Below are 17,139 nucleotides of genomic sequence, written 5' to 3' on the forward strand. Positions count from 1 at the left end.
CCCCCAATATCAGCACAAATACAATGACAGCAACCAGTGCAAAAATTTAGGTCATAAAACAGGTACTGCAACAAAGCTGCTGCATTTCCAGCTGCATCTCAACTTTCTGTGATTCTCTTTCCCCGGGGCCTCTCACACAGAAGCACTCTGGGCAGCAGCTTTGGGTCTGACTCTCACACACTCACTTTTACTCACACCCCAGGCTCTGAATACAGCACTCTACCCCCTTTATGCTTGCTTTAAAATTAGGCCTAAAGCCAGGTTCTCATTTAGTCTGAAAGGCTAATAAGGTGACTGCTTCCTTTCAAAACCCACACCCTACTTTAAACTTGCTATTAGCCATGATCTTCCGACAGGCCCCTGAACTCCTCTCACCCTCCCAGAGTGAGCATCCACACAGCCTGAACCTTAGAGCCAAACAAATTAGGAGACAAAGCAAAACAGAAGCTTGAAAAACATAAAAAAAAATGGTTGAAATACTAAAGTTTCTAAAGAATTCGAATTACCTTATTGCAGGGTTTTAGAAGACACACAGATCTTCACCCTTATCAAGTGTCTCCACATAACTCCACATTACACTTTTAAAAAAAGTGCAAACTGAAGGTTTGTTGTTTCAGATTTTTTTTAACCTAGAGATCCTTCTTATATCCCTAAATTTGTAAGATATTTTAAATAGATTTTTAAATGGCTTAACTAGAAATGATTCAGCAGGTTTTAGGAACCTGTATCTCACAGTAGCAAGCTTTAAGTAAAAATAAACAGGGAAATTGGTAACTTTCTACCTCTCCATAAGCATAACATGAATGCCTAACTAAAAATAGTTAAACAGTGTGAGGAAAAAAACAACCCTACAAGTTAGCAACAGATCCCCTGCACCAAATACTCATACTTAAGCATGTTCAAGATGCACAAAGGCACAAGCATTTCATTGCAATTCAAACTCTGTCTGGACTCTAAAAAAAAAAAAAAAAAAAAGGCAGCTCAAAGAATGCAATTGTTAAGAGCTTCCTTTTCTCACACACAGAAAGATTAAAATAAAAGGTGTTACTTTTCCAGACCAGTCCCACAACTGCAGGCAGCATGCTAGTAACCAAGAAGCTTGCCTTATTAGCATACCAGCTTAGATATATCTTCTCCCAGAATGATTCAGCCTGCTATTTTCAAAGTTTTCCTTAAATATTTGTCCTACATTTTACAATAGGAGTTACCAACTACAGAAAAACACATCCCATGAAGTCTCAGCCACTTCTCAATGCTGAGCATAGAGATTAAGCCATGCGTCCACATTTGCATCCACGAAGCTAATCCTTTATGAAAATGAAAGCTCGAGATACTCAGCACGGATCTTTCAGGGATGAAGTGGCTGCTTGGTGCAAGTTGGAGGGAAAAAAAAAAAATCCATCCATGCTTTCCCACAGCACGGTTTAGTGCCTGCGAGAGGGAAAAACTTGCCAGGAGTTGCCCTGTGAAAGCACAGCACACTCAGTGAGAACTGCAGCCCTTCAGAGCACGGCAAAGAACAACCACAGAGCGCAGCCACATAAGGAAAATTCAGTGTACAGCTGCTTTGAACAGATGTATGTGCTGCCATAAGGAGGGGAAGCTTCACTTGAAAGAGCTTTCCATCACTGCTCTCAAAGTCTATATTTGGTATCGCAGACGTATTCAAGGAGAACGGGTTTTTTACGGGGAGGAGAAGGAGGAGGAGGAGGGGGTGCCGCGAAGGCTGCGCTCCCTCAGAGCGGGACCCGGCCGGCGGCAGCGGCGGATCGGGCACGGCCCGGCGGCGGCACCGGCACAAGGGCGCCGCAGCGGGATCGGCACCGGGACAAAAGCTCCGCAGCGGCACCGGGCTGGCTCCGCGGCCGGCGAGGCTGCGACCCGCCCCGCAAGGACACGGCCCGGGCACGGCGCATCCCGCGCTCCCCGCCGGGGATCCCCCGCGCCCGCGCCCCCGCCCGGACCCCGCCGGCCGCCTGGGTGTCCCCGGCCCGCCCCCGGCCCCCGCTGCCGCCGTGGATTTTTACCTTCATCTTCGAGCTCTAGTTTCTCCAGCATCCCTTCGGAGGCGGCCGGGAGCTGCAAGGGAGCCGGAGCCGCTGCCGCCGCCTGCGGGAGGGAAGAGAGGAGAAGGAGATGAGCATCCAGGCGCGGACTCACCGGCCCCGCGGCGGCATCGGCTCGGGAGTGGCGGCACGGAGCGGGCGGAGGGGAGGGAAGGCGGGACGGCGGCAGCTGCCCCTCGGCCTCCGCACACGCTGCCGCTCGCACACACCGCGGGGGGAGGAACCAGGAGGAGGAACCGAGGCTCGCCCTCCCCCAGCCCGTGAACCGCCGGGCTCCCCCCGGACTCGCTCCGGCTCCCTGGCCGTGCCTCCTGCGGGCGCCGCCTCTTCCCCGCTCGGCGGGAGCGGCTCCCCGGGCGCCCGTTCACAGGACGGCGCTTCCCGCCACGCCTCGCCGCTCCCCCCTCCCCCCGGCGGAGCGGTTGGTACGTTCCATTTTGCTGCAGTCGAGCCCGTTGGTCAGCGGCGGGAGGGGGAGGGAGCTACCACTTCCGCGCGGAAAAGGGAGGAGGAGGAGGGGAAGGTTAGTGCCCTGAGAGCTCTGTCGGGGTAGCCGCCTCTCGCAGCCCGTTCCGCAGCCTCGGCTGTTCTCCGGGCTGCCCTGAACTAGAGCGGTGCGACTGAAGGTGGACTGGGGAAACCCTTCTCTCCCCCTGTCAGCGGGGCTTGGTACGCTCCCGAGCGTTCACCTGCGAGGCAGCGGCGGGGAAGCGGACGGTTCCACTGCGCTCCGGGGGGTGTCAGGGTGTCGAGGGGGTTTCCCCTGTGTGTGACGGGAGCTCCCGCAGTGCGCCGTGCCGCTATCCCGGCCCCGGGGTGCCCTTTATCCCGGGATACCCGCTCCATCCTGGGTGCTGCCATCCCGCGGTGCCCTCTATCCCGGGATACCCGCTTTATCTCAGGGTGTCCTCTCTCGGGATACCCGCTCTGTCTCGGGATGTCTTCTATGTCGGGATTCCCCCTCTATTCCGGGGTATCCGCCATCCCGGAGTGTTCCCCGTTTCGGGATCCTCGCTCCGTCCCGAGCTGCCCTCTGTGCCAGGGTACCCGCTCCATCCCTGTGGGCACGGGCGCGCTGGTTTCCATGTAAAACAATCCCGGGTTAAGTCACAATTCAAGATCAGCCCGAATGTCGGCGTCTCCCGGGTGAGCGGCGCGGCTCAAGGACGGGGCTCGCACCATGGGACGCTGCAGTTTACAGGGGATGGGATTTACTGCATCACAGCCCTGAGCCAGGCTACAGCAGAAGCGAGGGAAATGAGGAAATATTCGAAATAGATTCGTCATTTATATTTATTTTGGCCGTGAGGTGTGGTAAAGCTTTAGCTGAAATGCGCAGGTCCCCGCTGGCTGCTTAGGAAGCTCAGCAGGAGCGGTTCAGACACGGATGCTGGAGAAGGGGATACACGGATTATTTCTTTGGCAATGGCAGCTGACACACATGGATGGAGCTTCAAAGGAGTCACAGGAGTCGTCAAGGAATATTTTAAACCTGCTGGTCCCAAGGGGAAGCTCAGGCTTCAAAAGTTCAGCAAGCCCTTCAAGGAGGGGAGGTTGGATAGACCCAGCACAGCGCAGCAATGAGAATTAAACGTAGGGAAAGATGAAAGATAATGAGAATAAAACTGTGATGGGGGAGAGAGCCAAAATCTATGGGAAAACAGAAAACTGTCTCGTAATTTCTCAAGCCCAGTGAAGCTTCAAGCAAGGAAACAAACTGCTAGTGACAGCTTTTTTTCTTTTCCCAAGCTACCTCTTTCTATGGACACTTTTAAGGATATAGGAGGAAGTGAACAATAGCCAGTTCTTCTTTACTGTAAAGATCCTTTGAAAAGAAAACTCTAAAATATTTCATTCACAGGTGTATTTTTAAGATGCTTCCAGGATTTCAGTAAATGTTCTAACTGACCAGTCATTCAAGATACCAAAGCAGTTCATATTAATTTATAATATTTTCAGCCTACTAATCAAAATGCTTTGGAAGCTTTTAATTACTTCTGGGAGCTAGCTGTAAAAGCTCTAAATTACTTATTTCCTTATCGTGTACCTTGATACTGATAAGAGTTTATAACATCTACTCTTAATCAAAGGCCGAGAAGAAGATGACATATCTGATTGGAAATAACTGCCATGATTTTGTTTCTTTTTGTTTTAATTTACTCCCATAATTATCTAGTAAGCACCAGCCATAAGGAAATACAACTCCAAGGTTTTTGTAGCTGGGAGTGACACTGAGACTTGAAAGGTGTGCATTGAATTTCACTGCCACAGAACACGAGATGTTTATAAGAAGTCAGTTGAGCTTATTTCATGCTACAAACCCCAGAGCTCACTGCAAGATCAGGGTTTTACAGTGGCAGAAACTACATCCAGACCAAGAGTACCATGAGAAACTCGGGATAATAAAAAGGCAGTAATTTAATATACAACAGGGATTTGTAATAGAAACATGTACCATCCACACTGCTCAAAAAAGAAACCCAAAGGAAATGGAGAACTTAAGGCTGAAACCCCATCCTTCAATGTGCCTGCAGTCTCAGGATTTGTTTAAACCAATTTTGGAACAAGCTGCTGATCATGGCGTTCCCTTTGCTCCTCGCTTTGCATTCTGGCTCCTCTTGGCTTGTGGGCAACACAGTGAGTCAGAGCAGGAAACTGATGCAGCTGAAAACCAAAGGGACTAAAAGAAAAGATTGGGCTTTATCCAGATCAGCTCCTGATCCAACTCACTGTTTAGTTGTATCAGCACTGGCACAGGAATTGTTCAGGGCAGGAGTGACAGTGGGACCACACCTTCTGGGAACAACCCACTCTTAAGTCAGCCTAAATCATGGTCAAAACACCATCCTGTTCATTGTGGACAGGGTTAGACAAATTAAAAGGTATTTTTAGCAGTATTGTCTCTCTAAAAACTCCTTCTGTCATTTTACAGCAGGATTACTGGCTAAACACAAAGAAAAAATATTTATTTGAAAGGAACTGTAATTTCCAATAGGATGATATTAAATCTTGTAACATTTCCTACCTGTTTTTTGTGACTATTTATTATTTGCCACAGGAGGTTTCCCTGAACTATAACCAAGGGACTTATCCCAATTATGCTTAAAAAGTTTGCTCTCAGAGTGTGTCAGGTAACCCAATTTAACTGTTTGAGACACCACTGTGACAGAACACTTGTACCCTAAATATTGCCAGGTGACATAAATGCTAGAGAGAAAAGCTTAGAAGAGAAATATGCACAAACCCAAAACTGCCTGAGTACATTTCTTTGTCAAATTTTTACAGGAACATTATTTATGCCAAAAAACATGGACCTACAACATGACCTTAATAGTGGTCATGTTGATGCCATTGAAGCAGTGGCATCAATCTTTGTAGACACAAAGAAAAAATTCATGGTTGATACAACAGCAAAAGCCACAAAAGGTAGATGTAAACAAAAGAGATTTTAGGATTTCTGGGAAGGCTGGAATGTAAATTTTAATAGGTAACTGCTTACTTTGTCTCTGGCTGTTTTCTTTAGCTTCCTAGGGTAAAGGGAGTGAGGAATGACTAATACTCTGTGGAAGTAAAATCAGACCTGTAAATTATAGATGCACTTGGAATGAATACATTAAAGCTTATCTGATAAGCTACATTTCTTTTTTCTGATAATCTAGGAGTCCTTTCAGTCCTGTGTCCTACTGAAGGAACCCCATCCTTTTCATAAGCACAAGTATTTAAGTCATAGAAATGGTTCAGGGATGTGAACAACAATTAACATCAGCAGAAAATAATTTTTTATATAATTTCCTGCCATCTTGCCTTACACTCTTTGGTATAAGTTTGATTCTGAGATGTGTAAGAGACATTTTAAGCAGATACAGGAAAGAAGGATCATCAGCAACAGTCAAGGTGTGCAACCAAAGCCAAAGCACTCTCAGCCTCTCTAATGATTCACCCAGAATGTCTGGGTGAAACAACTGCTGAAGGTCACAAGAATATTCTCAAGGAAGGCACTAAGATTTCTTTATCTAACTGGAAGGGTTTAAGAGAGGGCTCCACAGAGCTCTGTGTTCTGTCCAACACCACTCTGTGTTTCCACTGATGACTCAAGGAAGAAATAATGAATAACCTGACCACATTTTCAAATGACTCAAAGTGACTCAATGGTAAAAGAAGCTGCTGTTTTAGGGACAGTCCTAGAACTTAAAATAATCTTGAGAATTGCTGCAGTGCTTTGAAAAACAGGATGCACTTTGATATGGGTAAGTAGAGTCTGCATAATCAAATGCAAAAATAAAATGGGAAAGGATGGACTTCCAGCAGTCATGCAAGCCAAAGAAAAAGACCTGGGAGTGAAGCTAAATGTGAGACTACAATGTCAGTTTCTCTGAAATTTAAAAAAAAAATCACACTATTTACAAATGTGTTATAGGTAAGACATGGAGCATCTGTGCTACACATTCCCTGGTTAGATGCCAGCTGGGATACTGCATTCAGTTTTAGGGATTAAACTCAAGAATGAACTAAAAGAGTCTAAAAAAAAAATAACAGCAATGATCTATATGTTCAGAAAACATGACCTGTAAGGAAGAACTTGAAAACTTCCCAGTTTCCTCATCTACAAAGGGAAAAAATAATAATAAAAAAAAACAAAAAAACCCCCACAAAAACAACAACCCCCCCAATAAACCAAACTAAAACAAATCAAAAAAAACCCCAAACAATCAAAAACCCAAAGAAACAAACAACCCACCCCCAAAAAACCACAACACCAGAAAAAAAAAGACTGAAGAAAAATACCTCAACAGTCTCCAGACATGGTTTGTTTTTGCAAGAAGAAAAGTGATTAACTCTTCTGGGTCCACTGGTTATGGGATGAGAAGTTATCTACTTAGCCTTTAAAGCATTCTTAGGTTGGACTTTGGGAGAAGTTTCTGAGTGTAACAGAAGTGAAGCACCAGCACCTTTTGCTGAAAAAAACTCTAAAATCTCCATCACAGGAGGTTTTTAGCAATGGATTTAAAAACTCCCATTTGTTTATTATTCTTTCCATATAGTTGATTGTGTTGATGGGGGGAAATGAATTTTAAATGTCCCTTCCAGGCTTGTTATTTTTTAATTTCTATTTTTGTCCAATCTTTAGAAAAATATATACAGTCTTAGTATGGTAATTCAATGAGAATTCTATGTATGTATGTTATGTACAAAACTCAGTTTACAAACCTATACAAATGTAAATTTTCTTTTTCCCCTCCCTTCAAAAAAGTAGCCTTAATTCTGAAATAGAAATATTCTGAAACAAATATTGTCTGAGTAATAATAAAGATTATATATTAGTTTTGGTGACTGTGTAGGAATAGAAAGAACAACCTAAAAAAAGAAATTGTGCTGCAAACCACAAGTCTGTATGGAGCAGACTTACTCAGGCATTGCCACAAAAATGTTACCTGTGCTTTATTTAAAAATAGGCATTTCCAGGTAAATTCAAGGCTGCTTTTCTCTTTCCTGATGGCTTTGATATGGATATGCTGGGGTGCCACCTGCACAGCTCAGCAGTAAAACTGAGTGCCCTTCCCAGCACTTCAGAAAAAAAAAAGGCCACTTACCTTATAAAACCTAATGGATTGAAGAGCAACAGAAGGAATTCCCATCTAAATGCAAATCAAGGCAAAGCCATTTTGAATGCAGGAGTAAACTAGGAATGGTAATTTTCCCACCATTTGCTACTGCTCCCTCCTACAATTACAGTTCTGCACAACTGAAGTAGTTAACAACTCTTCTCCTGATGAGCTGTCAAAGAACAACTTACAGTTTTTCCCAAATGTATGCCATAAATATGTTTATTCTCTTGCAATCTGTATAAAATTAATTTAGAACACTTCCTGCTTATTTTTGCTTTAATTTAGCCTGGTTTGTAAAGTGGAAAAGGACAAGTTAGCAGGAAAAAAAAAAAGGTTTCATCTTCTGGTTAAACTGTAAATTAAACTGCTACTTGTTTTGTGCTAGAGTGTGATAACTGATATGGTGGGTTTGGACAGCTGAGAACACTGGAATCACTGAGGCTGAGGTCAGGATCCCAGCTTGGATCCCTTCTGTATCTGAAAGAGCCACCTGTGTGCTGCAAAGGCTGCAGGGTGGCAGTCCCTGAGGGTGTTTGAGGACACAGCTCTGGTCTCACCTCAAAAACCTCAAAAAGCTCAGGGTGACCAGAGCAGCTGGGCAGGAACTGTAATTTCCACCATTTATTCTAAGGAAACTGCTCCAAGCACCAAACAAAGCAGTAAGGTAGGGGGTGCCTCATACAAAATACTGGGTTGGAGTTTTTATTTCCCATATCCAGAAGGAATGTGATAAAAATTGCTTTAGCCTTAAAAGGTTTTTGAAATACCAAATGCTATAATCAAGTCTGTGCCTAGCATGTGTAAATGAAGGTGGTGGCAGCTCAGATTTTACAATTTGTTTAGAACAGAATAACCAAGCCCCATAAACCAGCCTGGCACTGATAATATTCCCCAGTGAGTCCTTACTGGGTTCAGCTGGATGCTCTGTCCCTAATCTGATAAATTAGGGTCACAACTGTCCCACAGCAGGTATGAAAGTGAGGGAGCATCTATTCTAAATGTATTTCCAGTATGTACAGTGAGGCTGAAGAAACTCTAATTTCATTTCAAAACAGCTCAGACAGAGCTTGCCACTGGATAAGAACTCTACCCTGGAAGGATTTTTTTATTTCATCCCAATCTGATCAGAATATGACGGTCCCAGTGGTCCTGAGCAGGAGTCTTGTGGCATGAAATATAGAACAAGTGTATATTGCTTTTACATTTTATAACTAGCAACCAGCCTCCTGCTGCAGGTATCCTTCCACAAAGCAGCTACGATATGAATTACTTTACAGAGTTAATTATTAGTGATAAGCAGTTGGCGATCTTTAGTAGGTCAAACGGATAACATAAATGTAACAACAATCAATTTTAGCTGAATCCTAAATAAATAACAAAAATTAAAAACAACAACAAAAAACAAAACAAAACAAACAAAAAGAAAAATAAAAATGGAGTGCACGCTGCACGAGGAAAGATGACAAAATGGACAATCTTAATTTCTACTAAATCCTCACTGCAATACTGAGTATTGGAATCTGCTTACCCTGGAGACACATGGAACAAAGATGCAGAGAGATTTCACATTTTTAGTGGTGAGCCCTTCCTAAATATTTCTGTATGGAAATGAACTTGAAGTTAAATCCCAGTGAGTTTTGTTCCTTAATTGTGAAACAGAATAGATTTGCAGAACTTCCTTTGATCTAACAGCAGAAACAAAGAACCTGTGTTGCACACAGTGTCCTCCAGCACCTCAGTTTAAGGCAAAGAAAAATGGTCCCAGTGAGAGAAGAGTTAAGCACTTCTGAAAAATAAACTTCAAAGAAAGTAAAATATGAAGGAATAGACAAGATCCCAAGCTAAACTCCTAGAGAGAAGTCAAGGCAGGAGTAGGAAAGAGGCAGGATTTGTTTACATAACCTCTAATCTGTGGCTGTGTCTGATCCTGTATCACTCTGCTACTCAGATAAGGTGGAGTTTAGAGTCAAGAATATCAGAGGCATTCTCTAGACAAGCCCTTGTGGCCAACATTCCTTCCTCAGATTACTCATGTTGAGTGTAGGTGGAGTCCAAATGAGTCCAAATCACAATTATCAGTGTGAGATGTTATTAATCAAACAGCCACACAATTTAAATTCTGTCTTTTTGAAGAACTTTCAAAGTCAAGTACTTGTGAGGAGCTAACCTGAGTTTGTTATGAATACAGATGTTACAAGTGTTCTACCTGGCTGCAAACACAGGGATGCCACTCAGTTTTAATCTCTTCCAGAGTTTTTAAGTGTTCTCATCTTAAATATTTGTTATTGTATATGATCAAAAAGACATACTTCAGCTGTTTTTACACATATGCTGGAGTGCTCCTTGGGTTCTTTGAAATAAGACCAAGCTCTCATCATACTCAGGGGCTCAGTTAAGAGCAAGAGGGAATTATTGCAGGAGAGAGCTGCAGCAATCAGGTACTAAGCATGATTATAGTGGATATTTTCTTGTGAAAAATGTACATTAAAAAAAAAAGCAAACAGAACATTAAGATACTATTAATGGTAGAACACAGGTAAACATTCACTAATTTAAAGTGAATGGGAAAGAAGAAAGGGAACCCACATGGATGTGTGTCTCCATTTGCTGGCATTGAATACAGGATTATTCATGTTAGTTAAAGTTATGCACTTACTTAAGTACTTTAGCTGGATTGAGGCCAGAGTACTGATGAGTAATCTGCAGAACCGAGGCCACTGAGAATAACAAATGAAAAAAAAATACTCAGAGCCAAAACTGATTTAAATAAACACATTTACTATCTACCATTTTGCTTTCTTCATCTCAGTGTTATATTTCAAAGCTCAGTCATGAGTGAACTTCACTCAGTGACTTCACTGAGTGAACACTTACTACACCAGCTTTCAGTGATATTTTTTAAACTTAAAATGAAACATGTTTCCCCTAAAAAAGCCTGAATTTAGTTGATACTATACTTAAAGCTTGAGTAAACATCACAAAATTCTAGTACCAGAATTGTAGTCTATTGTAGCCATGATATTTGCTGAAAAATCCTTTCCTTAGGATTTTTTCTCCTGAGAAGCTGAGAGGCCTCAGGAACAAAATGTAACCAATGGTTATCTGCTGCTGTGGAATGCAACAGGTGCATCTGGGATTGGTCTCATGGGGTTGTTTCTAATTAATGGCCAATCACAGTCAGCTGCCTCAGACTCTCTGTCTGAGCCACAAGCCTTTGTTATAATTCCTTCTTTTGCTATTCTTAGCTAGCCTTCTGATGAAATCCTTTCTTCTATTCTTTTGGTACAGTTTTAATATAATATATATCATAAAATAATAAATGAAGCCTTCTGAAACGTGGAGTCAGATCCTCGTCTCTTCCCTCATCCTCAGACCCCTGTGAACACGGTCACAGTCTATCATCAAAATGTAATTTTAGAATCATGGAATGGTTTGGTTCGGAAGGGACCTTAAAGGTAATTTTATTCCAATCCCCTGCCCTGGTTAGAGACACTTTCCACTAGACCAGCTTGGCTCAGAGCCCCATCCTTGAACACTTTCAAAGATGAGGAATCCACAGCTTCAAGCCTAGTGCCTCACCACCCTTAGAGTAAAAAAATTCTTCCTAAAATTTATTCTAAACCTTCCCTCCTTCAGCCTAAGACCATCTCCCCCTGTCCAATGACTACAAGCCATTGTGAAAAGTCTCTCTCCAGCTTTCTTGTGGCCCCTTAAGGCACTTGAAGGTGCTCTAAGGTCTCTCTGAAGCTCTGTCCTGTCCACCCTGAGCAGCCCCAGCTCTCCCAGGCTGCCATTCCCACAACCATCAGCAGTTCTGAAAGGCTGAATCAGATCTGTCCAACCAGGGCATCAGATGTAGGGCAGAGTTACAAAGGTGCTTTTCTGAGAAATTCAGACAACTTACAGCTCAGAGCTGAGTCACCCACAACATCAATAAAACTTCAAGAAATTGGCCTAGACCTGGGCTGAACAAATACCTCCTGTGTGCCACGAGGTGCAGTAAGTGCAGCTGAACAGAAAAGGAGCAGCTGCTGCAGGTGGCCACTTTCTGCTGTGCTCATCACACTGAGGATCCCAGGAGGGCTCCAGAAGGAGCTTTTGGGAGCTCTCTCAAAGAGCCAGGCAAAGATAACAATGTCTTTTTTCACTGCAGCTCTAGGAGGACTTTGACCACTGAGGAGAACTTCCTGGTAGCACTTGGGGCTTGTGTGTTTGCTTTAGATTTCAAGCCCACCCCAGAGCTGACAAACTGGAGGCATGGGTGCTACCAGGGGCCCCACTCAGGCTTGTGAGCCTCTTATCTCACAGTAGCTGCTATTATGCACAAACAAACAAATATAAACCTCCTTCAGCACAGACTCCACAGTTGGCCTGTAATCCCCAAGTAAATTAATTTTTGACTAAAAGCTGTTTTTCTGATGGCACTGAATGTGCATAGCTTGAGGAACCTGACCCTCTTCCTGAATTCATTCCAGATGTACTGCTGATCACTCCAGGCCTTGTTTTTGTGTGCTGCTTCTTTTTTTTTTTTTTATTGTTATGCACAAAAGAGACCTGCAATGACAGCTCACACAATGGATACCTTCCTTCTGCCATGCTTGTTTTCCCTTTTCACAGCCTCTTAACTGCATCCTTGCCTCATTCCACGTACACCAAAACCAGACTGTGCTCAGTGGTTTGACACCCCCTGGAAGGACTGAAACAAGGGCTGTGCTGAGCAAGAAGCCTGTCAAGCACATGAGCTCAGTGTTTCAGGGCCACAAACAAGATCATAAAGGGACATGCAGATAGTGCTGAGGCTTTTCCCTGTATTCCAGGAAGTGGAATTGAAAAAAAAAATGGAAATTATTTCCACACTAAGCACCAGGGACACAGCTCCAGCAAGCCAGCCCCCACACTCATGTCCCTGCAGAGCTGCTGGAGATGCAGATACAAAGGTTCATTCATGGGCACTGGGTGCTTTCAGTGTGGAAATGGCAAATGCTGGGGTCACTGCACCTAACCTGAGATGCAGATTGAGTCTGTAGTGAAATGTCTGAGAAGAGCTGAAGTTATTTCTTGACATGCCTCCCTGGGGCTCAGAAGAGCAGCTGACTTCACAGTGATCTTTTGTGTAAATCTTGATGTGCTCTGAAAACATGAGAGCTTCCTGGCCACAGTACAGCCTGCAGCATGAAAGCCTGTTGCTACAAACTTTAAACACAACAGATTCTATCTATGGTTAGCTTATCTTAAGCCACTTGCAGCTCCTGTTCAAAAACTATCTGAGTTATGCAGAACTTTTTTACACATTTATCACTATAACATTTCTGACTGAGAGCAGTGTAGCCCCATTTTTTTATAAATGGGAAACTGAGGCACTGAGAGACCAAGTGGCTTAGGGCTGCACAAGTGATCTCTGATGGGGCAGATGGTTGCAGTCAGGGGTCTCTGGTACTATTTTTCTCCTTTTCAAACTCTTGCTTTCCTTAATGACTCTTCAACTAAAACATTCATTCAATTCCATCATTTTTTTCCCTGAAATAGCAACAGCCAAATCCATGAGGGCATGAGAAAAAAAAAGGCATCTATATCTTCATGGTGTAACCTCTGTACCCATAAAATCTTTGATGATGGAAGCAACTGCTTAATGACCAGTTCATATTGTACCATAGCCGTGCCCTCATGGGAAAAGGGAAGAAAGTTGATACAAAATCATTGCCACAGAAAGTACACAAGAATTGGGTGCCAGCAATGAGAGAAATGATTGTCCCTCTGTAGTCAGCACAGGTGAGGTCACACCTCAGGTGCTGTGTCCAGTTCTGAGCCCCTCACAACAAGAAGGACATTGAGGGGCTGGAGCATGTCCAGGGAAGGGCAACAGAGCTGGAGAAAGGTCTGGGGAGTGAATTCTGTGAGCAGCAGCTGAGGGAGATCAGGGGGGCTCAACCTGGAGAAAAGGAGGCTCAGTGAGACCTTCTCACTCCTACAGCTCCTGCCAGGAGGGTGCAGCCAGCTGGGGTCAGGCTCTGCTCCCAGGAAACAGTCACAGGACAAGAGGCCAGAGCCTCAAGGTGCATGAGGGGAGGTTCAGTTTAGACATTAGGAGGAATTTCTTCATGATTATTGTTGTTAAACATTGGAATGGAGGCCCAAGGAGGTGACAGAGTCACCATCCCTGGAGGTGTTCAAGGAATGAGTGGATGTGGCACTCAGTATCAGTGAAAGATCAATGATCTCAGAGGTCTTTTCCAGAATGATTCTGTGTGTTCCTCACAGTGAATACAGCTAAGAGATCAGCTTTGGCAGTGTCCTGTTCCTGTGTGCAGGATGTCTGCTGGGATTTGCTTTTGTTTCTGGCAGGCTCTTGGGAAAGGGGTCAGGTGTCCCCTCTCATAAACCATGTCTGCATCAGTAGCTGTTCCCATGTACACAAGGAGCTCCATCCCAAGGTAGGACACACCATCAATGTTTCCAAGTAATTGCAATCCTGACCCCCAAAGAAATGCCAGACACACAAGAGCAGGCAGAGAGCAATCCTCCAGCTGCTGCTCTCCCTGCCACTCACTCAGCAGCAATTTCCCATTGGCACCAAGAGCTCCTCTCCTCTCTCCTCTCATTTTTTTGAACTTTTAATATTTTCCTTGATTCTTTTTTTATCCTCTGTCCTTCAGCTTCCTTTCTCATATCCAGTACCTGCTGTTGTCATTTTAAAATATTTTAATAGACCATAAAAATTGCACAAAGACCCTGATCCAGCAAAGTGCCTTGACACACACACAGAGCTTTAAGTGCTCCACTACTGTTGACTCCAACAGAGCTACCACTGTGCTTAAATCCAACCACACATTTAAGTGTTTTCCTGGATCAAGGCCATCACCACACTGACATCAGCCAGAACAAAGCAGCACCTGAAATTCAGCAACATAAAAACATAGCAACCCCAGCCAAACCCAGTGCTGTAACCTTCAGGTTACCTTTCCTCAGTGCCTTCTGTCATTGCTACCTCTGTTATGGCCACACTTAGAGCCTCTTCTGCAAGCATGCACTGGAAGTAGTGTTTGGGAACAACCCTGCTTAAGCCAAGGTTTTTTACAGTTTTAGAATTTGCCTGGCCTGTTTTGCTAGATCAGGCTCTTGGACAATAAGGTCCCCAGGGCAAAAAGCATGTTTATTTTTCTGCTTGAATCATATGTGCTCATATACCACAAAATAGCATTAGTAACTTTCTGTTCAGAGGTACAAGGAAGAAGACTCTCCATGTACCACAGATGACCTGATTTGTGCAGTTGGAAGTGAAAAAGTATGATGGATCAAAATTTCAAAAGTCCAAGGTATGAACCTCAGCACTGGTATTTTACTGTAACCCTAAATATGCAAAAAGATTAAAGTAATCCCTCTCCTCCTGAATTCTGCTCCCTCCCTTTCTTTTGCTAACCTTCTGCCTCCATTACTTTTTCTCTTTCATTCTCTGTTGATTACTTCACTGGTTTACACTTCAGCTTATGAGTTCCATATGGCTGGAGCCTTGTCCTTTGTTAATCATAAAATAAGATTATGTACACCTTGGGCCCTGTACAAATCATTATTGTCTTCCTATAAATGTCTTCCACATGGCCCCACCCTCAGTTCCAGCTGAGAACTGAGCTGCTGTTGTGAACAAGCTCAAAGAATAAATATTTTGCATTCATTTCACCAGCACAATGGAAACATTTTTCCAGGCTGCTGCCAAGATGGTATCTAGTCCTCCTCTGACTCAGCAGCCCATGCAGCTGACTTTCAAATGGCCAAACCTGCTTGATTGTAATCTTAAAAGAGAAAAAAAACAACAACCAAACCAAACCACAACAACCAGCTGCATTTTTAAAGAGCTGTATTGCTCTCCTCTTGCACAAGCAGGTAGTGACACTATAAAATGTGAAAGCTGGGAGAAAGAAGCAGTGAGCCCTTTTTGGGATGTCCCCTTTTATTTCTTCCAACTTCACCAGTTTATTTCATCCAGTCAGAGAAAGGGATTGGGGAATGTTGTGAGTAAGTGAGAAAGGAATTTGACTGCTTTACACAGAAAATTTCCTCCTGGTGTCAAGCAGCCTTTTACATTCAAAGCTTCAAATCTCTGTTGGCCATTAAAGACAGTGTATCTAAAAATTAAATATAGACAAAACTGGGTTAAGAGAGATGAAGATGGCTAGGAATTCTAAGAGTTCCCTTCCATATAATTTTTTCCTTATTCTTATGTCACTTTCCCTCTAGTCCAATCCAGAAGCAGGAAAGGTGCAACCAAACAGGTTCAAACTGTTTATCTCTCCTCCATTCTCATGGGAAAGCTTTGCTCTATAATCCCTACTGCTTTGTGAATAAACAGCCCTGATAGTGAATAATTTTAGTGCTCCAAAACTGTCCAGATACAGCTGGGAAGAAATTATCAGTGACCCTGCATGAAACTGCAGCTTTATATTAAATCAGAGAGCAGGCATCTGGCTTCTAATCACTGATGGAGGTTACTCCTACCAGAAGTTCTGATATTCTAAACAGAATAACAGGATGCTTATTAAATTAACAAGTCTAAAATTCAAGCTAAACCATGCCATGAGAAATCAGTTCAATGGGTAAAATGAGGCTGTCCCTCCAGCACCCTCTTACATCATGGTACTTAACCAAAAGATATCTATTTATACAGACATGGTACTTAACCAAAAGATATCTATTTATGCAGACACACCAGGCCAGATCCTTAGGTTTAGCCTTTTTATACCATGCATAGTGCAGGATTTAGGGTGATAGAAGTAATTTAGGTTTAAGCTACTAATTGTCTCTTCAGGGTGCTGGGGTCATCATTTCAGTACCAATGAGTATCTTAAAAAAGCCCCAGAGATGCTCTAGTTTTAATTGCCTTAGCTACTTATAGTCTTATGAGAGCTGCCAAAGCAGCTGGGAATTGATTGGACTCAGCATTCTGGCTATTCATCCTTCCCACCTCACCTTCCTCCTTTTGATCTAAGACTAGGAGGAACAGGAATTGTAGGATTTCATGTAATTAAAATAAACTCTCCACTGAGTGAACCCATAGATAGTTTGTGAAATTATTTCTTTAGCTGCAGAAAAAGCCACAAGACACAGACACACATTTCCTTAGGGCACAAAAAAATCATCTTTATGCAAAAAAATTTCTCTGCATTGTAAGACTGATTGCACAAATCTGGACACTGCAACCAGAACACAAATATGTGAGGGCACCAGTGTTTCAGGAGGTTGTGGTTGAACATTTTTTCTTTTAAAACCAGTAAGTAGATTAAAAAAAAAAACAACCAACAAATTAACCAATATAAAAGGGATAGCAAGATGCTTTTTGCATATTCTAAATACTAAAATGGGAGAAAAACACCAAATGGGATACAAAAGATATGACTAATAGGGAGAAAGTGAAGTGAGGAAACAGAATATTAATAAAATGATAGCTGTGATTAAAAAGTAGCGTGATATAGGTT

The 17,139-nt window shown here is 43.2% G+C and overlaps 1 protein-coding gene across 4 annotated transcripts in view; it reads right to left on the reverse strand.

Annotated features, from left to right (window-relative positions):
• Positions 1-17,139, reverse strand: part of PRKAG2 (protein kinase AMP-activated non-catalytic subunit gamma 2) — a 217,328-nt gene that overhangs the window by 46,213 nt on the left and 153,976 nt on the right. For 3 of the 4 annotated variants that reach the window (XM_066550880.1, XM_066550889.1, XM_066550896.1), the window contains one exon: positions 2,028-2,109. In XM_066550880.1, coding sequence (XP_066406977.1) covers positions 2,028-2,109 — 82 coding nt within the window. Of the gene's footprint in view, positions 1-2,027; positions 2,110-2,374; positions 2,469-17,139 lie in introns of those variants that run through there. The other variant, XM_066550904.1, reaches the window with a different exon arrangement.

The sequence above is a fragment of the Molothrus aeneus genome, chromosome 1 (assembly GCF_037042795.1).
Source record: "Molothrus aeneus isolate 106 chromosome 1, BPBGC_Maene_1.0, whole genome shotgun sequence".
Taxonomy (NCBI): domain Eukaryota; kingdom Metazoa; phylum Chordata; class Aves; order Passeriformes; family Icteridae; genus Molothrus; species Molothrus aeneus.